Source organism: Salmo salar, chromosome ssa22 (assembly GCF_905237065.1).
Source record: "Salmo salar chromosome ssa22, Ssal_v3.1, whole genome shotgun sequence".
Lineage (NCBI taxonomy): Eukaryota > Metazoa > Chordata > Actinopteri > Salmoniformes > Salmonidae > Salmo > Salmo salar.
This window is the reverse complement of record NC_059463.1, coordinates 10188701-10212756: the sequence shown is the minus strand read 5'-3', so window position 1 is coordinate 10212756 and position 24056 is coordinate 10188701. Positions and strand designations below refer to the sequence as shown.

Sequence of the window (24056 nt, the reverse complement as noted above, 5' to 3'; positions counted from 1 at the left end):
AACAGATTGTAAAATGAACATGCACTGCAAGAGGCCAGATGGCAAATCCTAAAAGAATCGACCCAGATTTAACTCTTGCTTTTATCCCCTCTAACTTGACTTCCTTGGTCTTTTATTTCTTGGCCCTTGGTCTTTTATTTCCAAAAGTACAGTATTTAAAAGTATTTCCAAAAGTACAGCATGGGTATTTACATGCTATTGCAAATGAACTGTGGTTTGATAGTGTCTGTCTGCCTGCCTAGCATATGTGTATGTATCGTGTGGGAATTTTTGTAATTTTTTTTGGGGCAAAAAAAGGAGCTTAGATTCTGAGCTTCTCGGAGCTGACCAATATAACAGTGAAATGTGAGCACGTTACAGGGAGAGGAGACAGAGTTGTTGGTTGAACAGCTGAGGAGGCTATTTAATGAAAGACCAATGTTGGGATGTGGGAATCTGAGCCAACATGGATCCCAGGCAGCGTGGCTACCCCATTCACTATATCACTCCCTCCCCCCTCCCTCCCAGTAACATGATAATCCCTCCGCTCACTATAAACTAATGCTTTTAATATCATCATCTCTTCATTTCCATCAATACATTTGGGGGGAAAGTCAAAGCTCAACTACTATAAGCTGTGTTGAAGGCTGCCTGCCTCTTGCAAGGGGTTATATGTATTTCTTGCAGGCTTGTATAACGATGCTGTATGGGTTAAGCATTGTGCCCCAGATCTGTGATCAGGCGGTGCTGTGACCGGGCTAGCCTAGGCAGGGCTGTGAGAGAGCGACAGCTGCCTAGCAAGGGGTTGGAGAATGGCGGGAAAAGGGGGGGGGTCAGCAAGCATCCGTTGCTTCTCTCCCGAAGGAAAACTGGAACCAGGAGAAAGGGACGACAGTTGCAGCTGTCCCCCTCTCTCTCTCTCTCTCTCTCACACACACACACACACACACACACACACACACACACACACACACACACACACACACACACACACACACACACACACACACACACACACACACACACGGAAAGAGCCCCACAGTTTCCATCCAACACTGCACCTGGAAGTGGACTACTAGCCTACTGTAACAACTCACTGTAATCCTCCTCCCCCTTTCTATTCCCATGCAGATGACTGTATATTGTATTGCATCTCACGGTCTACTACAGTCTTCTTCATCTGGAATGCTCACTGACATGTTCTAAGAACGTCACGTAATGTTGCAACATGTTCCTGTTAGCAGCTGTTGTGAATGTGTGTCTTATACTTTGATACAGTTCTGAGAATGTGTAAGGGTTCCATTTATACATCAATGTCATGTGCATTGGCATCACCTCTGCTTTCTGTAAGGTGTATTGGACAATGACCCGTGCACTGCCCCTCACGGTGCCCTTCAGAAAGTAAGGCATTGGGTATACTATATATAATGCTTGTGGATAAGTTGCTGTGTTTGAACCCAGTGGTCCCTGGCACTGAGTGTCATATAGTGGTTCTGGAGAAGAGAGACAGAGAGTCAGAGGATCAAAGTGTGCCTGCCTGCCTGTATGTTTATTTATTTAAAACGCTGATGGAGTTGCGATACAGATTTAGACGTACTTTTCCCTGAGTTGATGCACAGGAGATGATTCGCTTCACACTAACCAAATTGTCAGTCATGCTACAGCACTTAGGCCCATAGAGAATGCAGGGAATAGAGTAGAGTAGGTCAAATCCCAGAACTATTCTCAGTAAAGGGAAAGCTTGATCATAGTCTCACAGGGTATGCTGTATGTGGTAAATCTGCTGTTACCATTATATATATTTTTTTAAATCCTCCAAAAAACTAAGAACTATTTCAAATCTAAACATAGCGAGACAGACTAATTGGTTTGAAGTATGTTGGGGGGTGTTAAAATCACCCAATAAAAATGGCTCACCGATCAAAGAGTACATTTATGTTCGGAACATACAAATTACATTTCCAGTCAAGGAACCAGAGTGGCACGTCTTTTCAGAAAACAGTTTAATTTACAAAGAGTCAGTGACAGTTTTACACTCAGTAACACTTTGAGGTTCGCAGAACCACAGTTTTAACAACAGTGCTAAAATGACAAGTACAGTTGTAAATATGAAGAAGACAGGCAGAGAGGCTCTTATAGCATAATAGGCTTTGTAGAGGCGGTCCGTCCACGTGTGACTAACTGAATATAATCTGACCTGAATATTGAAAAACCCACCATATGTGTATAGCGATATTTAACAAATCTATTTCAAATTCATGTCTGTTGAATGCATGGATGGGGTGATGTTTCACATCAAATCAACTTCTCAAGCCACTCTTATTACTGAGGGCTGAGGATTGTATTTGCATACCATATGTCTTCTAAAATAAGATAAATAGTTTTTGTCATTTCAGTGATTTCACTGAGGAAATGATGTGGAGCTCAGCTCTGGGAAATGATGGTAAAGGTTGCACCATACTGCTCTGTGAAATATCTCCGCAACACCTCAATTTCTTTCATAAAGAGAGCTAGGACTAACCACATATCTACTGGGTTCAATCTTCCTCCCTTAAGTCCCTTTCAATGAACTGAACACAATGGCTAATAGACTTTGTTGACATCATTAACATGTTCATTAACATGTTCTCCTGTGGTTCTAGACGCAACCAAAGAAATATGGCGGACTTCATTAGGTATAGTACTGTATGTACATGTGGAAGGATTCACTGTAAACATTCTCCTCCTCAGTCCTCTGCTATCTACTTTAAAATCTCTGGGCCCTGCTTAGCATTAGATACATATTATATACATCTGTAACGTCCGCATCGCAGTTTCGGGTTGATTTGAAAAACGCTTGACATCCTACGCTGAAAGACTGCACCTCGTCTGTGCTGCTGGCTTGTCCTTATGTAACTGTAGGCAACCAGATGGCACACAGCTCTCTCTCTCTCTCTCTCTCTCTCTCTCTCTCTCTCTCTCTGCCATGTGTAATACACTACCCAGGAGGATTGGCTGTAGAGTGAAGATGTGCCATCATGTCTACAAGGCAGAGTTAACCCTATCCAGGAGTGGCTTTGTGTGTGTAGGTGGATGGTGAACGGTGAAGGTGTAACGGCGGTGGTTCGGAAACCAAGGATATGTGATGAGTAACCTTGCCTGAGACCTGAAGACTTGTGTTAGCGCCCCAAGCTAACGCCTAGGCTTTACCTCAGCGGGCTAGAACAGTCTTGTGGTGCCCAGGAGATCCAGGTTCAAACCCAGTCGGTCACACAGGCCACATCCTGATCCCTGAGTGAGGTTGATGTGACAATATTAGACTGTGTGTGTTCATCCAGCTGTCTGACTCTGGGCAGCGAGGCAAAGAAGCGCCTGTGGTCATGCTCAGCGGCAGTTCAGTGACAACTGTTTCACAACGTCACAGATAAAACATTTACTAGAGCCCATGCAGTACGTGTAACAGCTGTGTTCTATTGCTAGATAGAAGTACGAGATGAGACATGAGGGTGGGGATACACTTGGGTGGGACCTACAGCAGAATTCAAACATAATGAAACAGGGTTGAGGTGTGCACCATGATGATGAAATTCAGAGCATTTCTGAGCATCATGTCTATATTGAAGTACCGCCTGTCGTATAAGTCCAGGGCACTTATGGACTCATTCGAATCCTAACAATTTTGGTGAACTCATCTATAAGAGGAAGTCCTGCTTACTCTCTCAGTCACAGCCAGTGAGGTCTTAGGATTGTCAGACAAAACAGTTGCCCTGATTATCTCTCTGTTGGGAAATAGTGTGGATATTCATTCCTCAGTCAGTCCATTCTCTGAGAGGAGACAGACAGACACACAAACCTCCCAGAGCTCCCAGCCAAATCCCCAACACCTGCCACCACCCTGGAGCGGCGTCAGCATCAGACCCACACAGCCGTGTTGTAGTCAAACAAGGGCTGCATTTTCTCCACTCTGGCCTCCTGTCTCCACTCTTGTCTCCTGTCTATGTAAATCCCTGAGATCTGGCTCTGGCTGTGTCTCTCCTCAGCCAGCTGGGGACATGGCCGGCCCTTACCCTGCTGCTGCTGTCCACCTGCCCAGAACGGTAGGTAGAAGCTTCCCTTGGTCTGCTGCTTGGCCACTTTCTTGGGCCTCTTGAAGAGTTTGGCCTCCTGGTTCTCGGGGACCATCCAGCCTGGCCTCTCCTTCAGGAGCTTGTCCCTGTCGGGCCTCACGCTGCGCAGGAACTTCTTGAAGATGTTGGTGGTCAGGGAGAACTTCCTGCAGATCTCCTGGGAGCGGCTGAGACGGAGAGGGTGGGCTGGGGAGTCGGGCCTGTCGGCTCCGTCCGCCCCGACACAAACACCCCCAATCATCTCCTCCTTCTCCAGCTCAGGCAAGTCCAGCCAGTTGCCCACCAGGTCGGCGAAAACGTTGTCCCCTAGGACCAGGGGCTGCCGGTTGCGGCTGCGGCTCATGAGCGAGGAGGTCCAGTCACTGGAGTCGTCCATGCTGTCCTGGGAGTAGTCGCTGTCCAGCGAGGGGCCTTCCCTGGACAAGCTGTAGAGGATGCCAGGCAGATCCACCACCTGGGCTGAGTGAGCCGGCTGCTGATGCTGCTCTGGAAACACTTGGCTAAGACGTGGGCCACAGTACTCCACCTGTGGGGCAGTGTATCCAGACACTCTGCGGGGGAGAGGGAGAGGCTGGCTCTCACTCTCAGTCTCCACTGTCTCCAAGCTGGAGGAGGAAGGAGAGGTGCTCAGGCTGCTCCGGTGCCCCACCCGGCTCTGCTGCTGCTGCTCCTCCTGACCAGTTGTCCAGTCCAAGGGGGGCCTGAGGGTCTCATCGTGGCCAGGGCCGAGGGTAGGCTTGAGGCTGGGGATAGGGCAAGGGCCACATGTGTCTGCTGTTGGTGGTGGGGCCGCCCTTTGGATGGGCCTCCCTGAGATGTCTAGTTGCTCCAGCACTGTCTGCACTTGTAGAAGCTTGAGTTCCTGAAGAGCCCCCATCATGGAGTTCATTTGAGCATGGAGGCCATCTCCTGCCTCCTTCATAGAGACCTGTAGAGAAAGAGAGGGGAGGGGGAGACAAAAACAACAGGGAAATGGCCAGTTAGCTTCACCCGCAAACCTCATCCATTCAAGCACTTGATCTATAACCCTCGGTCAAACATCGACCACTGTTTATATTGCCCCTCTACGGTTGAACTTAGATCACAGCACCTCTTAGGACAAATGAATGAACTCAAAGACAAACCAAAATGTACACATGGCACTAACATATTTAGCCCTCACAAATAATGATTTGTTTTCCATATCTCCATTAGTGTTGCTACAGTTTATCTCTCGCTGCACCGTAGCCCTTCTGTGTTTTGAGGCCACTCGTGTTTTTTTGTTCGGTCACGTGACCCGTTTTGAATGACAGGGCCCCCATATGGCCTGCGTATGTGAGAGGACCCTGTCGCTCAGCAGCTGTAGGGAGGAGCATCTCTGGCTTCATCTCTCCCACGCTCTCTCTTTCTCTCTCTCTCTCTTTTTCTCTCTTTTTCTCTCTCTCAAACTCCTCTCTCTCTCTCTCTCTCTCTCTCTCTCTCTCTCTGTTCCAGAATCCTGTGGGACTGACCTTATGTCATGTGACCAAGCTATAACCGTTTCCCCTGCAGCCAAGCAGTCCCTGAGGCAATAGCGTGTCTTTTAAAAATGAAGCCATGCACCCTGACTTACTTTGAACTTGGCTGTTGATATGACAGATATGTCTTCGGAATTAAGAACGCACAGATGCGAATGCTCCTCCTTAAACGCAAAACTGTGTGATGTTACAGAAATAGGGGAAAAAAGCATTTCAATCCAAGCTGATATCGTTTTGAGAATGCCATGTTGCATTTGAACATTTGAATAATGGATTGGAATAACAGATCATATTTCAGTAGTCTGACCAACTATGTTTTCACTGTTTTCACTGTCTCTCTGAATAGAGACACCTTTCACTCAAGGACAGCTAATACCAACTGGGTAATACAATTGGTCCACCATACCAACAATGTAACATTATTTGTGTGCACTTTATAAGATTGCTCTAACTCACAGTAGAATGCAAACATCAGAACAAGTTGGATAAAATGCTGTTCAATTAAATGAAATATAGAAAACATCAACTTTATACCTCACTCTATACGTCCAAGATATTAAATCTATCCATCAGTCTAAGATCCTAATAAATCATCTTACCTTGTTAGAACTTTTACACAAGTCTGTTCCTCTCTCTTGGCTGCTCTGTCAGTCCGTCTCTACTCTCCACTCTCACCTTTCAAACAGCCCTTCCTGCCAACCCCTATATGTAGCCCCTGCCAATCAGGGCCAGTCTCTGTCCTGGCAGCCAATCAGTTGTGTCTGTCTAGACGTTAATCCCTAACTGTGGGGGTGGGTTCACTCAAGCACACATTAATTGACAAAGACTGGGTGAGAGTCAGCAGCAGTGGAAGTGGTGTTTGGGGTAACAGCAGTGTGAGTTGGGGGGGTGTGAGGGGTGTTGGGGGGGGGTGAGTGTTATGGCGGCCTTGCCATATGTTTAGATGTCTAGAGGGATTCAATTATTGAAGAACAGGAGGGGGGGTGGGTATCATAGGTAGCAAGGTCAATGATATTGTACTTGGGGACTGTGGTGCACATAAGTGCCAAGTGGGAAAGCATTGGATCAGTAACTACAGTAACTAACACAATAGCAAACGACAGACAGGAAAGTATCACCAGAAGTGATTGAGATGTGAGAGGTGAACATAATAATCTGCAGTATGTCCTGATGTATGACGTAACAACATGTTTACAATATCTTAATAACATGTTGTAATACTTAATACGAAGAGCGACCTCGTAAATCATATTTTTTTTTAAAACCTGCAGGCCTACATCAAAAGAATAAATCAATATAATTTGCCTGAAAAAAAATCGTTCAACATTTTGCAGACATTCTTGTTTAGAACTGATAAGACAACATGGTCAATCTTTCAACAGTTGCAAGAGCCACTGTACTGACCAACCCTAAACTAGCCTTTCCTCCCTCCATATTCAAACAAAGATAATTATGCATGAAGAAGCACTTGAAAAGGTCTCACAGAAGATATCATAATCCATACGCAGCTCAGCTGACATTTCCACCCAAAAATGAAACACAACAACAGTAGGCCTACTCTTGAAGCACATGGGTAGATAGCGGAATAACTTAGGGGGTGAATAACACTGTCAAAGGTCATATAATAAGCCTATCGATGCATATGCTGGAGACAAAGGAGTCTTGGTTCCTGAGTAGCCATTATAGAAGGGGAAGGTAATTGGAACAATGAGGTTGTCTCTGTGTTTTCTGCGGTTCTAGGCGCTAAAACATATGGCTGACTTCATTAGGTATAACGAGCTGGAGTCTTTAGAAGCTGGTGAACAGGCTTTATATAATTACTGTTTACCTCAAACCACATCAAGGTTCAACCAGCATTGCCACATGGTGCACACAGTTGGGTTTTCCCGATTATCTCCATAAAACAACATGTGGAATTTTCAATAACATTACGTCAGAATAATTCGAAAGATTACACCACAAGGTGCTGAAGTTGCCCTTCTACAGCTGTTCTGCAACCTCTTGTTTGGAGATGCTACTATTCCTATTCACATGGAATCTATCTGGCTGACTTGTTCATGCATGCTTACTCCTCACATGCAACCCTTCTTCCATCCCAAATACACGCATCCGCTCCAATTATCCAAAAGCACACGCTGTTTACTCCATTTGGCTCTCTTAAATGATTCATAATGTCCTCTAAGGCTTCAGCCCCATTGTTGACTTCACTGTGCCAACTAAGGCACTTAATTGACCTCACATGACCCCAAAACTTTGTGGCCCAAATAGGTCAGACGTTTCCAGATCATAGACTAGCTGGAATCAGCTTTCTGCTGGATCAAATCAAGTCACATTTTTTTGACTGACCGTCTCCCCAGGGCAGTGTACTGTACCACCCCAGATGTTTACTGTATTGTGTTGCAGAGATGGCTTGAGTCAGTGGTTCATAGAAATGTGCTGATAACCACCCCCTTCTCATTACCTGGATCCTCCAGATCTTAAACTCAGCAAATGGAGAGGGAAATGGTTCCTTTTTGGGGGGAAACTGCAGGGCATCGAACACTGTCTCTCTGGTACCATTAGCTTACTAAAGCCATATCTCAAACACTGAAGCTAAATCAGCAGCTTTCTGTAATGTTAGTACGTTAGCATTGCTTCAGCAGTTTGATCTGTCAGTGTCTACCTGTGGACTGTAGACAGTTGGTTAGTGATTGAAAACGTATTAAGAAGTAAAAAGTGCAGGTTAAGGACAATCCAGCCATCCTCAGGCAACAAATGCAGTGATGCAAACGGAATGTAATTGGCAATTAAGTTCTGAATGCTTCAAATGTGGGGAGTAATTACAGGCAGTCCGGAATTAATGTTGGATGATTACCCATTAAAAGTTATGTCTCTTAAAAAGGCTATGAGGTGCCACGTCATATCAAGTGTGCAAAGGAGCGTTCACCAACTATTACACAGTTAACATTCACGCTAGTCATTGAATATGCATGAATGTGAATTAAATCCCACCCAGCATCAATAAATGAACACTATCCATGCACTCAGTTGAGATTAGGGTCGCGGCTCTTGAGTGTTCTCTCCTCGTTCAGTTAAGGGGGAAACAAAATGTGAGCAAGCGTGACACATTTGTTACGGTTAAATCTGTCTCCCTACATGTACACAGAACCCTTATTGACACGGTTTAACTGGATTCATTGAAGAAATAAACAGCACACAAACACAAACACATTTCTTTAAGTGGCAGTTCAGTCTAATAAGGGAGTGTCAACTAAACACATGTACTCCATGTCATGAATTTAAAAGAGAGCCGTTCAGTGTTGATGGGTAGGAGAAATGAGAGGTCAAGGAAGGGTTATCAAACCCTAGGCTATTAGAGATGGCATTTATCACACACACACACACACACACACACACACACACACACACACACACACACACACACACACACACACACACACACACACACACACACACACAGAGAATCCCCACAACCCCTCACACACCTCTTATTGAGTATGAATGGTAGGTTGTGTTGGTCAAGGGCAGTACTGGGATCTGTATCCAGGGCATACAGACCATGCCTCTGTACTGCCCATATAGCAGAGCCCTGTGGTGGGGTGAGCCAGGGCTCTACGCTGCCCATAGACCAGAAGTGTGGTGAGCCAGGCCAAGCCTCCTGGGGCCTTTAACACTGGGAGGTGGTCTAATGGGCAGTTTCCTGGCCTCGCAGATCTTGTTTCTGCCTTAAATGATAAAGCTGGAAGGGAGCAGTGGGTTGCTTAAGCCTTAGAGGACATTAGCGACATCTTTGGAAGATCATTTTTGAAGTCAGTTGGTGGTCAAATCTAGAGACATAATGATCAACAGCAGATTAGAGACTGGAACAGAAGTCTGTAGATGTGCTGTGCAAGTGCTCACCAAAATCCCTAACAATAAAAATAGGAAACTTTACTAGATCATTGTACTGCAAACGCTCAAGATAATTGTAATGACTTACCTACTACCATGACATTCATTATGTAGGTCTTGAGCAACTTGTTTATATTTTCGGGTTGAATCATTTATTTTCACTGTGAATCACTTTCATCCAATCTCAATGGCCGCATCATGCAAACCAATGTGACCCCGGACAATTTTAGCCAAGGGGAAGGAAGGGCCGGCTGGAGAATAGAACCACAAGAGATGCTCCAAACAAATCAACAGAGACCACTGCTCTGTACCACTACCACCCCTACGCCCTGAAGGTAACAAAGAACAAGGAGAGTCTCCGTGAGCACAGTAGCTTGGTTCACCACCTCAGGACGTAACGGCATTGGCATAGTTTTTCTCTCAGAAGTTCCATGACCTTACAGCTCACGCACACCCTCCCTAGAAGAGCATTCCAAACTGACAGATGGTTATGTTTGAAATGTCTTGAGGCGAATAAAAGATAAAGAACAACCATAAAAGTGAAATTAGTGTTAGTATCGATGTCAAAAGCTTTGATATCCTTTTACACGCTGAAGTTACAGCGCCATGCAGATGTTCAGGAGGTACTCGGGGGGGGTGAACATTAGTTGCCTTGAAAAGGACTGAGTCTTTGTATGGCACATGATGTGTCATCATCATTGTGCTTAGCAATGTTGCATTGTTATACACCCAAGAATTTGTTTTGCCATACAGGACTTTCATATGAAATCAAATCAAACTTCATTTGTCACATGCGCCCCAATAGAACCTTACTGTGAAATGCTTACAAGCCCTTAACCAACAATGCAGTTAAAAAAAAGTTACTAAAATATTTACTAAATAAACGAAAGTAAAAAATAATACAAAGTAACACAATAAAATAACAATAACGAGACTATATACAGGGGGTGCCGGTACCGAGTCAATGTGCGGGGGTACGGTCAGATGCCGAGCAGTTGCCATACCAAGCAGTGATGCAACCGGTCAGGATGCTCTCAGTGGTTCAGCTGAGAGGGAAAAGGGAAAAGGTGTTGTCATGCTGAGAGGGAAAAGGTGTTGTCATGCCCTCTTCACGACTGTCTTGGTGAGTTTGGACCATGGTAGTTCGTTGGTGATGTGAACTTGAAACTCTCGACCTGCTCCACTACAGCCCCGTCGATGTTAATGTTTTCGATGTTTTCCTGTAGTCCACGATCAGCTCTTTTGTCTTGCTCACATTTTTGTCTCTGACCTCCTCCCTAAAGGCTGTCTCATCGTTGTCGGTAATCAGGCCTACCACTGTTGTGTCGTCAGCAAACTTAATGATGGTGTTGGAGTCGTGTTTGGCCACTCAGTCGTGGGAGAACAGGGAGAACAGGAGGGGACTAAGTACACACCCCTGAGGAGCCCCAGTGTTGAGGATCAGCATGGCAGACGTGTTGTTGCCTACCCTTACCACCTGGTGGCAGCCCATCAGGAAGTCCAGGATCCAGTTGCAGAGGGAGGTGTTTAGTCCCAGGGTCCTTAGCTTAGTGATGAGCTTTGTGGGCACTATGGTGTTGAACGCTGATGATAAAACAGTCCATAGCATGATATATATAACATCCACAATAAGATGATTAGACTTAGATAATTAGGCTAAGCTACAGTCCTTATTCTATTCCATTAGTTTCTATTCTATTATTTTCTATTCTATTCTATTGCTCTTATTCACACCCCCTTGCTTGTTCTCTGCACTGGTATAATGGTAAATGGGGGTTCAGGGGAACCAGCATAGGCAGACACAGACAGACATGTGGGAACTTTGGCATCGGCAACACCTTAGGGGAACAAGACACTCCAACAGATTGTGCTCTGCATGGTACAGGAGTGGACAGACTCAGGGAGAGTTAAAAAAAAAAAAACTTGCATCTGCTCTCTGTTTCTGCTTCATCACAGGGATGACAGACTCCCTCTTCTTTTGGGTTTGCAAACTGTGATATGGCAACCATCACTTCACACAACATGCCATACCATGGCTCCCTCCTGTTGTGATCAGAGTGTCAGGCCAGTTGACAGACGTGGAGCTAATTCAGTGCAGACAACCCAGAAGCCACAGAAGTGTCATGTTACAGACCGTGCATGCCTTGCCCTGGGCATGTGGGTTAAAGAACATTCTACCCGTTTGAAGAGCGTTCCAATAGGAGTTGTGCCAGTTAATGCTGCTTTCAAAATGCTGTGTATGCATCTGCCAAAAGATCTGGAACATGAGCAGTGAGAACCCAGAATGTGGATCGTACACTTCAAACTGAGAATACCGTTTTTTCCCCTGGGTATCTTTAATCACAGAGTCCCTAACAACGGCCCTATGAAAACAGAATAGATTTACAGCAATAGCCTATCTATTTCAGAAGACTGTCTTCAAAATCCATCACAGTGTCAAGGGAGTGTATAGCCTACACATGCCTCTGTGTTTGAAAGTTAGGAATATTAATAAAGCAATATTAAAGCTGCAATGTGTAACATTTTAGGCGACCCCTCCAAATTCACACAGCAATGTGATTTATAGATTCTGTCATTCTCATTGAAAGCAAGTATAAGAAGTGGTAGATCTGTTCTATGTGCGCTATTTCTATGCTTCCCTTTAGTTAAGTTTCATTTTTATGTCTTTTACTTTCGGTTTTGTACACCAGCTTCAAACAGCTGAAAATACAATATTTCTGATTATTGAAAATATATTTCACAGCGGTTAAGATGGTACAATGATTCTCTACACTTGCTTTGTCACATAAACTGAAATTAGGCAAACTGTTAGAATCTTTGCAACCAGGTAATGGCTGAGCAATTTCTGCATATTGCACCATTAATATAGGCAGCAGTTGAATATATGAAGTTTCATTCCAAAACACTATATATCCATTTTCAGAAATGTTGATAAATGAGCTTTTATTGTTTAAAGACATTATGAAAGCGATTGGTGTGCTTTTTCGATATCTAATCATGACATGGGGTTGTTCAACATGTATTTGTTTAAAATCTATCACTTGATGGTTTCATTTGAGAGACAAAAAATGATGTTTTCTTGCTAAATGCTGTATATCCGCATCACTCTCAGAGAAATCAGTAGCACTGCTTGGTTTTACACAGTCAAATGGAACAAATAACTAAAGAACTGTGCAAATGCTACATTTGTGACATCAATGTTTAAAAAATGTTTTGCAAAATAATGAAATACAGTAATATGAGATCTGTATGTAAAACATTTACCTTTGACATTTTAGTCATTTAGCAGATGCTGTTATCCAGACCGACTTACAGTAAGGGCATTCATCTTAAGATAGCGTGAGACAAGCACATATCACAGTCAAATATATAGGATACAAACATTCTATTAAGGCTCAATTATGGATATATAGCATTTTGCACACAAAAACAAACATTTCATACACATCTAAAATCTATGAATTCAAAATCTGAGAACAGTCATTTTTACACACACATGAAAGTACCCATACGCAATCATGTCTGACACAAATACAAAGAATTGTTGGCCATAGCGTTTTGGAAATACTCTTCATAGAACATTGAGCATCTCATGGAAAGAAAAGAGAGCAGGAAACTCTTTGACCATTCATTAGACTGTACAATTTCTTCCCGTCCATCCCAGGCGCATGAACAACGGTCTGCAAAAATCATAGGATCGGATGTTCGAACTGAGCATTTGATTTGCTTGAGTTAACTTATTTATAAACGGAGTCAATGGAATTATGCCGTATTATGCAACCTCGGCTGTATAACAATTAAATATGAATAACTAAATATTATCATTTATATTTTTGTAGCTGTTTACTTATTTTGTGACCCAGTTACATTTGCATTTAAAATGTCCAAAACACGCTACATCTGAATGCATATACTAAAATTGGATATCAGAACAATAGTTGAAGTAGAAACAGAAAACAAACATTGTATAATCAGAAAACTCAAATAAGATGACATACCAGTTCCTGCTTCAGACGTCTCAAGCAAGTATCCATATTTTTGCGCTCTGACATGTAAAGCTGGTGTTCCATTTTTGTAAACGTAAGTAGGCTTTTTCAAATAGAATACTTGCTCATATTTCAAGCATGCCTATCACAAACGTCACATAATCTAAACTATTCAATTGTCAGCGTCATGATGATGGACCAAGCAAAAACGCCAATCTTGTTCTGGAATTCGCGCGCTCGTCTTGTTGTGGATGTGGATTCGAAAAGCACTCCAATACTCCAAATATGATCGATTGTTTAGTCCTAAAGATTATTTAGGTTTGCACGATCGCATGTCGATATCTCTGACTTGTCATCCCCCTGTTTTGCTTACAGCGTGTAACCTATTCTTCTCATTCATGGGGAGCGCTTACGTTGACCTCTCAATTTCCTCCAATGAGATTGCGATGTTTATTTTTCTTTGGCACTGTGTTGACGTTATAGCTGTAATGAAAGAAAAAGGAAATATATTTGCAATGGACGTTATTAGTTATGGCCATGTGGTATTAAAATAACTCAATTGAAATATAAAGTAGTTAGGCGTTGACAGTGTTTTAGACTAGAGAAAATACACATTTGAACGAACTAGCAATTGCGCTGGTGTGTAGACACCTGCTCGTTTGAAATGATTGAAATGGAATGGATTTGACATTGTAATTGTAATGGAATTGTACCAGTGGAGGCTGCTGAGGGGAGGACGGCTCTTAATAATGGCTGGAATGGAGTCAATGAAGTGGTATCATCCACATGGAAAATACTTATTTGATGCCATTCCATTGACTCCATTCCAGCCATTATTATGAGCCGTCCTCCCATCAGCAGCCTCCACTGAATTGTACATATTCTCCAAGGATAGGATGTAACACTGGACCAAAAATGTGTACAACTCAAAGCCTACACTTTTGATACACAGGTGATGATTGGTTGAAAGGCGAGTTGGGTTATGCATTGAATTGGTGTTCCTCAGAAAAATAAACAAACAATGCATAATTCACATGACCAGAGCTGGTGTCCTGCCACTCAAGTCATACACACAACATTTTCTATTAATTGTATGCACTGCAAAAGGTAGGTAGGTAGGTAGTGGCAGGTAGCCTAGCGGTTAAGAGCATTGGGACAGTAACCAAAAAGTTGTTGGTTCGAATCCCCAGGCTGACTAGGTGTAAAATCTGTTGATGTACCCTTGAGCAAGGTGCTTAACCCTAATTGCTCCTGTAAGTTGCTCTGCTAAATGGCTAGAACTACAAAGTGTCTGCTAAAATGAGCAGCACATACTGTTGGTTATCTCAGGAGGGCAAAGTACTGTCACCCTCACAGTCAGCAAGGAAGCACCTGAGTGACAGTCCTTTGTTGTGTGACCTGGATACAATACTCATCGGAGGAATGAAGGGGTTGATCCTGTAAATATCCCTCTCTTGCTCAATTGAGACACTTGGACCAGACTTCAGAAATGGTGTTGGAGCTCCAGAGCTCCTTGTGTATGACCTGATTCCATCTAAATTAGTACTATTATCATCTTGTATCTGCCACACGTTGGGCTTTCCCAGATGGATGAGAGAGGAGGAAGTAGCTCTGACTTCAATTCCAAAAGCAAGGAAATGGGGCTGGATGTATGAATAAATCATCTGAAACGTCGGTGTACTTTAGGGGGAAGAAGAGAGGCTGCCTTCAACACGCTGTCTCTTTTTATTAGACAGCTTGATTTCCCACTGTTGTTATTACAGTATTATGCAAATATGTTTGCATTCATTCATGTGCAAAGAGAAGCTCTGTTACCCTTGTTGGGTTCATGTCTTTATGCAGAGTTTCTTGCCCAGCAGCGTAGTGTAATGAGATGTATGTTAAATATGACGACCGGACTTTCTTTTAATGAAGAATGTGAACCCATGGCCTGACCCTGACCTGCAGCTGCCCTCCTGCATGTCCTCACTTCCCCCCCAGCTGTCCGCAGGACTATGCCGCCTGTGGAAACTTATCCAGTGCCAGACCACACAGCACACACTACTGCAGACACATTCAGCAGCAACAACTGTTCTCCATACATTATCCCACTGCAAAGCCAAAGATGCTTTTAGATAGTGTTAATTGACTTTAGTAATAGGAAGTTCATCTTGTCTTCAGTTTCTCGTCAACCACCTGCTTCAAACCCAGTTCCATGTACTCTTCTTTCTGGTATTAAAGGGGTCACTGCATCAGCCACTCCCCATTTGACGAGTTGAGGGTCACACTTAGTCAACAGAGTGCCCAGATATCAGTATGTTGCTTAGTTAGCATTCATTTATGACGCATTGCAGTAGTAGCCTCGGAGTCTTTTTTCAATTTGATGTGCTCTGTGCTGAACTGTTGTGTGAGCTAGAACCAGGAGCGATTGTCATCAGTTTATGTTGGAGTGCATGCTCACCCAGTTTACGCTAAATTGGCCCAATGCGCCATCATTGTCTTGCAGTTTCTCCTCATCATCATTGACTGTTCCTGGCATTAAGGGATTAAGCGAATTGATAGGGACTGATCAGATGTTACCTTGTTTTGAAATGAATATGATCTCCACAAGCCACTTTCTAAAATGTAGGAACGTTGGCTCAATGGTTGAAGACAAGCCTGACCCCTTGTGGCTATAATTGGAATAACACAGTTTGACATTGATAACACTATTTTACATTGAACGAGAATTCTAACCATTTCAACCATGAAATGAATCATTTAAACCACAAAGTGGAAAAACACTAGTAATCATTTATAATCATTGCCTTTGAATTTGTGGTTTTCATTGAATTCTCTTCAGTTTTCTCTCTTATATACTTAACAAACTGCTCAGTAGCTGTGTGGTCACACTGTCAAGTTAGCCACAATCTGACCACATAGAGTTGGGGATATGCAATGGCTGCATGGCCGGCTCCACGGGTGGCAAAGCCGAGCATGGAACCCCCAGATGGAATTTGTGCCCCCATAAACTTAACAAATGGTATATGAATTACCTTGCCTGGTTTTGCCAATGTAGCGCTGCTGGGCCTGCCAGTAGAGGCTATATGCCGTGTGTGCTCATTATCTGAGGAGGGTGGGATGTAATCATATAATATTTAGTAGTTAAAATCCAAAAATGCATTCTGATTGGCAGTGGTGTAAAGTACTTAAGTAAAAATACTTTAAAGTACTACTTAAGTAGTTTTCTGGGGTATCTGTACTTTACTTTACTATTTATATTTTTGACAACTTTTACTTCACTACATTCCTGAAGAAAACATTGTACTTTTTACTCCATACATTTTACCTGACACCCAATAGTACTTGTTACATTTTGAATGCTTAGCAGGACAGAAAATGTTCTAATTCACACACTTATCATGAGAACATACGTGGTTATCCCTAATTCCTCTGATCTGGCGGACTCACTAAACACAAATGCTTTGTTTGTAAATTATGTCTGGGTGTTGGAGTGTGACCCTGACTATCCATACATAAAAAAAAACAAGAAAAGAGTTAAATGATTCGTACTTTAAAATGATTTGCACTTTTACTTTTGATACCGAAGTATATTTTAGCAATTTCATTTACTTTTGATACTTAAGTATATTTAAAACAAAATACTTTTAGACTTTTATTCAAGTAGTATTTTACTGGGTGACTTTCACTATACTTGACTCATTTTCTATTAATGTATCTTTACTTTTACTCAAGTATGATAATTGGGTACTTTTTCCATCACTGTTGATTGGGCACCTAGCCATGCAATGTCATAAGGCACCGCTTGCATTACCTTATTTAGGAAGCTCATTTGGTCCCAAGGTGTTTTTTTCTCTAACACAAACTAGGATTCCATCCAATTTGCAACAGATTTTCATGCAAATATTCTAAAATCTGCATAAAACAATATCCACATTTACCCACCAGAGAAGCGTTTCCATCAAACTGATTTATTGTGAATGAAAGTCTGTGCGTGATGACATGGCACATTTAAAAACAACTTTTGCGGTTTCATTTCCATGTACCGAATGAAAAATACAAGTTAAATGGGTTTCCAGCTCATTTTCAACCCTACTGATGGTCTTTGTCACAAAAACTGTTGTGTTATATTATAGCAAAGGTACCTACTGGTCTTGGCACGTGCGCTCTAGCCAACAGCTCACAAACACAGTGCGTTTAGCCAAGCATCGGTCATCATTACACCAGAATAAGATATTTATTGGAAATGGGCATCATGCTCATCACCGTGCACTTTCACCATCCTGTGAATTTCAGCATCATTTATTTATTCTGTTGCCTAATAAACTGTATGCATCCCTGACGAGTCATAGTAGGAGGACCACACAACATGTCATCACGTGACTCCAAGTTTACTTTGATATGATGGTTAATATATCAATATTTGCACATAAAAGCATTTCCACCAACATTTCTCGCATAATTCATTTTTACCAACACAAAACGTTCCCACCTTGTCTAGCGTATTTTGTTTTGTCGACATTTGCAAAGTTTACCGAAAAAATTCTGTTTCCATCAGGCCTGTAATTACATTTTTTTTCCCGACATTGTATAGTTCTGTTGGTTGGGAGTCTCTGACTACCTGAAGGGCCCATCATTGGCTACTTTTTGTATATAAAGTGGTTCTTCTGAGACTCCTCCACTACCTCAGCTCACTTATTAATTGGAGATCCAGCAATTTTCAGTCCCGCTCTCTGGACCGACTTATTCTGGGGGTCCGGTGGGTCTCCACTGAGCTGGGGGAAAAATGCTTTTAGTTTTTATGCCTCCAGCTCAGAGAATAGCCTTCAGGCCACATTGAAGCTGGACTAGCTGGTCTCCGTTGGACAGTTTAGATACATTTTGAAGGAGATAATATGTGATAGTTGTTTGTTTTGATGAATCTTGTGGGTATTTATTGTATTGTGTTGTTATGTTGCTTTATGTTGTATTGAATTGTGTGTTCATGTTCACAGCGCTCCGTTGAGAATGAGACCCTGGCCTCAATGGTGTCTAAAGAAAAGTAAAACATTTAAAAGTAGTGGGAGAACCACACAACTTATCATCGGGTGCCTCCAAGTTTACTTCGGTATGACGGTTATTATATCAATATTTGCGCACTAAAAAAAGTTTACACGCCATTTCTCACATGATACATTTTTTCGACACAAAAAGATACCACATATGTTGAATGAACAAATTGTCTGTTGGCATTTATAAATTGTAACGGCATATCCCGTTTCCATCAGCCCAGACTTTTTTCACGAGTCAGGTAATTCATCCGCATGAAATGTTTGGATGGAAACCTGGTTAGAGAGGGGGAAAGTTCATTTTTGCAGACAGCTACAGCTATAGGCTACCTAGTAGCTACTAGCTTTGTTAAGTTTTGGTAGCGGCGCGCTGAATAATTATAGATAGTCGGCTAAGCTTTGATCAGCATAGATATCTTAACATGGCTGGGCACCGCCAAGAGCAAAAACCACCATGTCGAGAGGGATGCCAAGCTCACTGACCAGCCTGTAGGCTCAATCGCCGAAGTTTAGGAGCCTAGAAGCAAATCTAATACCCACCCATCCCCCATGCCACCTGCTGACCAACAAGATCGAGAACAGCCAGGTCTTAGCACCAGGATCATGAGGGTAACATCACAACAAGCACCTGTACCTCCATTACCCCTGCCACTAGCACCTGAAGGCCTGTTGAATCTAACCAAAACTGAACTAGTGGAAGCAGAGTTTATTGTGGCTCACACGTTCTTGCAAAGTGTAAAGAATCTTTTATAGATTTGCTCATACTGTGGAGCAGATCTGTGCGTGTTGGTAGGCGCAAATAATGTGTAGGCCTACTGCAGTGGATACAAGTGTATGTCGTAGTGGGGCACATATCTTTCTTGTGTTATTCTATAAAACGACGGCTAAATTCCAAATACATTTTGTTTTACATTTGAACAGCAGTAGGACCAATCTACCATGTTTTATTAGGGTTATAAAGCAACACTAGTTTGAGCAAAAGAAAGCTCACAAGCCAGGTTTGGCTGGCAGATGTAAATCTTTATCTGACACTAGTGTCATGACGTGGCCCCTTTTGGGTATAGATTGTGGCTTCCCCCTCTCTCTCTCACTCTCTCCTACACCCAGGTTCTGTTATCTCAGGCCATAAATTCTTGGCGGAGACTTTCTCCCCCTGGTCATGCAGAGAGAAAGACACAGAGAGAACAAAGGATTTCACATGGCCGAACTCCAAAATCCCCAAAATGGGAATATGAAACAAAATGTCCACTTGTGAGAAGGTGGGAATGGTCGGTGGACACTTATGGGATGGGTATGACGAGTGTGTTTCATTTGGTGACCTCAGAGAGGACAGGAAACACACATAACTATATCTCTGAATGTGTACATTTCTCAATTATGGGGTTTGCATCTTATTCTTGTATAAAACGAATGAGTAAAGATGAAACTATTTGTGAAATGATGTAATGTGATGTTAAACTTTTAATGTGAAAGAATTGTATTCCCTTCAAAGTTTAACTAAGTCATTGGCCCGCCCCCGTGAGCACAGACATGATCAGGCATCATAGAACCGCCTTTTCTGCTGTTACGAATAAAACCCCCTCCTGAGGAAATCCTCTTGAGACCACGCGTACATCGGTGTAAACTGAGGGGGCACAGGTTTGAGTTTAGACTAAGCAAACACACAGCGTGAGCTGTGATTGGGAATAGTTAATAGATACTAATTACTAGTCTGCAGCTAGAAATGTCAACCTGGGATGCGAATACCGACAACCGCCTAAACATTTATTCTCTGAGAACATTTCTGAATGGTACTCTGAAGTATCCGTTCTAACCATGAAAGACTTTGATCTTCAGGGAAACAGAGAGAGAGAGAGAAAGAGAAGCGGATGAACTGAATCTCCAGCAAACGGACCGGTTTCCAACAGGAAAGATCACGACACATGGGCGTAAATATATATTGATTGCAATTATTCCCGAATGAGTAAGCCTTCATGTGCAAAGGATTAGCATTTCAATTAATATTATTATCAACTGTGGGTAGTGACCCCTTTTGTCTTTCCAGCTCTTGCTCAGCCCACACCCACTTCCCTTTGTCCACCAAGCCGTCATATCGGCTTAGCCCACTAGGGAATCTTCCCTATCCTTGTTAGTAACATATATCTACTGTTTTTTTGTTTATGCATTTCTGCGATTATTTAGTTAGTTAGTAAATAAATGATTAAGCCAATTGGTGTATTGATGATTCATATTAAAGGCTCGGTTCGTGCAGATAACCAACAATTTACAATCGCTTGGAATGAGACTGACGTGAGGTAAAGAATAATTCATTAATAGAAGACTAATTGATCAGATATTAAAATATCTGAAGAGTTATATTCAGAAAATTATAACTTTGTAATCTGAAGATTTTCCATGGTGCCCTGACTTCCTAGTTAATTGCATTTACATGATTAGTTTAATCACTTAATAATAATTACAGAGAATTGATTTTCTAAAATAACAGTCTTCACTTTTAATGACGCCAAAGACACGACACTAGTTTATAGTCATTATGACACAAGCCAGGTTTGGGTGGCAGATGTAAATCTTTATCTGACACTAGTTTATAGTCATTAAGACACAATACAAGTCACATGATAAACATCATCGAACAGAGAATACGGAGCAGACAGAAAAGCCCAATTAAAAAAGAACCAAACCTAAGGATGCGAAAGGTAAGAAACAAACTACAACACTTTTTGACAAGTGATCTTTTCTATTACTTCTCAAATGGATAAATGCGTCCATGAGCCTTCCAACATAACACAGTAATAAGACCACATCAGTGTTTACTGTAGAGGTTAGCATTGTCTGATGACTTCGCTAAGCATGAAACAGTAGAAAGAATGAGTAATAGGCCTACTGTTCAATTCACATTACTAGGGGGAAGAGAAAAACTATAGGCCCTAGTCCAGGCCATACAGTATACTATACAGTGCCTTCAGAAAGTATTCATACCCCTTGACTTATTCCACATTTTGTTGTGTTACAGCCTGAATTTAAAATAGATTCAATTTAGATGTGTTTGTCAATGGCCTACATACAATATCCCATAATGTCAAAGTGGAATATATATATATATATTTTAATATTTACAAATTAATTAAAATTGAAAAGCTGAACTGTCTTCAGTCAATAAGTATTCAACCCCTTTGTTATGCAAGCTTAAATAAGTTCAGCAGTAAACATGTGCTTGTCAAGTCAAGTAATAAGTTCCATGGACTCACTCTGTGTTTAACATGATTTTTGAATGACTACCTCATCTCTCATCCCCACACATACAGATAATTGTAAGATCCCTCAGTCGAGCAGTGAATTTCAAACACAGATTCAACCATAAAGACCAGGGAGGTTTTCCAATGCCTCACAAAGAAGGGCACATATTGGTAGATGGGTAAAAATATAAAAAGCAGCCATTTAGTATCCCTTTAAGCATGGTGAAGTTATTAATCAGACTGTGGATGGTGTATCAATACACCCAGTCACTACAAAGATACAGGTGTCCTTCCTAACTCAGTTGCTGGAGAGGAAGGAAACCACTTAGGGGTTTCACCATGATACCAATGGTGACTTTAAAACAGTTACATAGTATAATGGCTGTGATAGAAGAAAACTGAGGATGGAGCAACAACATTTCTGTTACTCCACAAAACTAGCCTAATTGACAGAGTGAAAAGAAGGAAGCCTGTACAGACTACAAACATTCCAAAACATGCATCCTGTTTGCAAACAAGACACTAAAGTAATACTGCAAAGTGTTGTATTAAATACTTTGTCATAAATACAAAATGTTATGTTTGGGGCAAATCCAATACAACACATTACTGAGAACCACTCTCAATATTTTCAAGCATAGTGGTGGCTGCATCATGTTATGGGTATGCTTGATATTGTTAAGGACTGTGGAGTTTTTCAGGATAAAAAAGAAACACAGGCAAAATCCTAGTGGAAAACCTGGTTCAGTCTGCTTTCCACCAGACACTGGGAGATGAATTCACCTGCTATTGTTTGAGGAGAGTGCACAGTTATGAACTTGAAAATGTATCAATAAACCAATTAGGCACATTTGTGCAGACTTGACACAACATTTTGAACAGAAATGAAATGGTTCATTGGATCAGTCTAAAACTTTGCACATACACTGCTGCCATTTAGTGGCCAAAATCTAAATTGAGCCTAAACTGGAATAATACATTGTGACCTTTCTTTTGCATTTCAAAGATGACAGAGAAAAAAAACAAAAAAAACGCATGTTTTTTTCTTTGTATTATCTTTAAGCAGATCTAATGAGTTATATTCTCCTGCATTCATTTCACATTTCCACAAACTTCGAAGTGTTTCCTTTCAAATGGTACAGTATCAAGAATATGCATATCCTTGCTTCAGGTCCTGAGCTACAGGCAGTTAGATCTGGGTATGTCATTTTAAACAAAAATTGAAAAAAAGGGTCCATCCTTAAGAGGTTTTAAATCTGCTTGAAAATCTATGACAAGACTTGAAAATGTCTGTCTAGCAATGATGAACAACCAATTTGACAGAGCTTGAATAATGTTGATTAGAATAATGGTCAAATGTTGCATGATCCAGGTTTGGAAAACTCTTAACCAGAAAGACTCACAGCTGTATCACTGACAAAGGTACATCTACAAAGTATTGACTCAGGGGTGTGAATGCATATGTAAATTAGATATTTTTGTTTTCTTTCTATTCCATTTTCGATACATTATTTTGTCATTATGGAGGACTGTGTGTAGATGGGTGAGATGTTTTATTTATTTTATTCATTTTGAATTCTGTCTGTAATACAACAACATGTGGAATAATTCAAGGGGTATAAATACTTTCTGAAGGCACTGTATACTCCAGGCCATAGACTATAATGTGAACCCTTGAGTTTGAACCCTGGTCAGCTTACAGTATATATATATATATATATATACAGGCAGCATTCTTTATTAAAGGGTATGGTAAATGTGACAAGGCCTTAACCTGCATGGAGACAAAATGAGCATTGTTGAGACTCCACCTTCAAATACACTGAGTATACAAAATATTAGGAACAATTTCCATGACATAGACTGACCAGGTGAATCCAGTTAATGTAACATGTAGAGGAGGCCTGTTCACATCATAGTAGGGCACTAACCAGGTTTCAATCCAACATTTTCATGTGAGTAAAGTACAAAATGTCACGACAGGCCTGATGGAAACAGAACATTTGTCGGTAAACTTTCCAAATGTCGACAAAACGAAATACGCGAGACAAGGTGGGATCTTTTTGTGTTGGTAAAATTAATAATGCGAGAAAAGGCGGTGGAATCTCGTTTATGCGTAAATATTGATATATTAACCATCATATCGAAGTAAACTTGGAGTCACTTCAATCAGTATAGATGAAGGGGGGGAGACAGGTTAAAGAATGATTTTTAAGCCTTGAGACAATTGAGACATGGATTGTGTATGTCTGCCATTCAGAGGGTGAATAGGACAAGACAAAGGATTTAAGTGCCTTTGAATGGGGTAGGTGCCAGGCGCACCGGTTTAAATGTG

The 24056-nt window shown here is 41.8% G+C and overlaps 1 protein-coding gene across 3 annotated transcripts; it reads right to left on the bottom strand.

Annotated features, from left to right (window-relative positions):
* Positions 1-1965: 1965 nt before the first annotated feature.
* inka2 (inka box actin regulator 2) lies at positions 1966-14052 on the bottom strand. 3 transcript variants are annotated; one of them, XM_014166128.2, is made up of 3 exons: positions 6181-6250; positions 5677-5758; positions 1966-5013 (listed from the first exon to the last, which is right to left on the bottom strand). In XM_014166128.2, the coding sequence occupies exon 3, from the start codon at positions 5005-5007 to the stop codon at positions 3871-3873; it is 1137 nt and encodes a 378-aa protein (XP_014021603.1). In that variant the 5' UTR covers positions 5008-5013; positions 5677-5758; positions 6181-6250; the 3' UTR covers positions 1966-3870. The 3 variants fall into 3 exon arrangements, with proteins under 3 accessions (XP_014021603.1, XP_014021601.1, XP_014021602.1); XM_014166126.2 differs by lacking the exons at positions 5677-5758; positions 6181-6250 and adding an exon at positions 13471-14052; XM_014166127.2 differs by lacking the exon at positions 5677-5758 and having other exon boundaries at positions 6181-6261.
* Positions 14053-24056: the final 10004 nt, after the last annotated feature.

Excerpts from the sequence above, each read along its gene's own strand:
- inka2 (XM_014166126.2), bottom strand. The coding sequence starts at position 13,542 with ATGGAACACCAGCTTTACATGTCAGAGCGCAAAAATATGGATACTTGC. Across the intron at positions 5,014-13,470 it reads GACGTCTGAAGCAGGAACTG|GTCTCTATGAAGGAGGCAGG; the intron begins GTATGTCATCTT and ends CTTTCTCTACAG.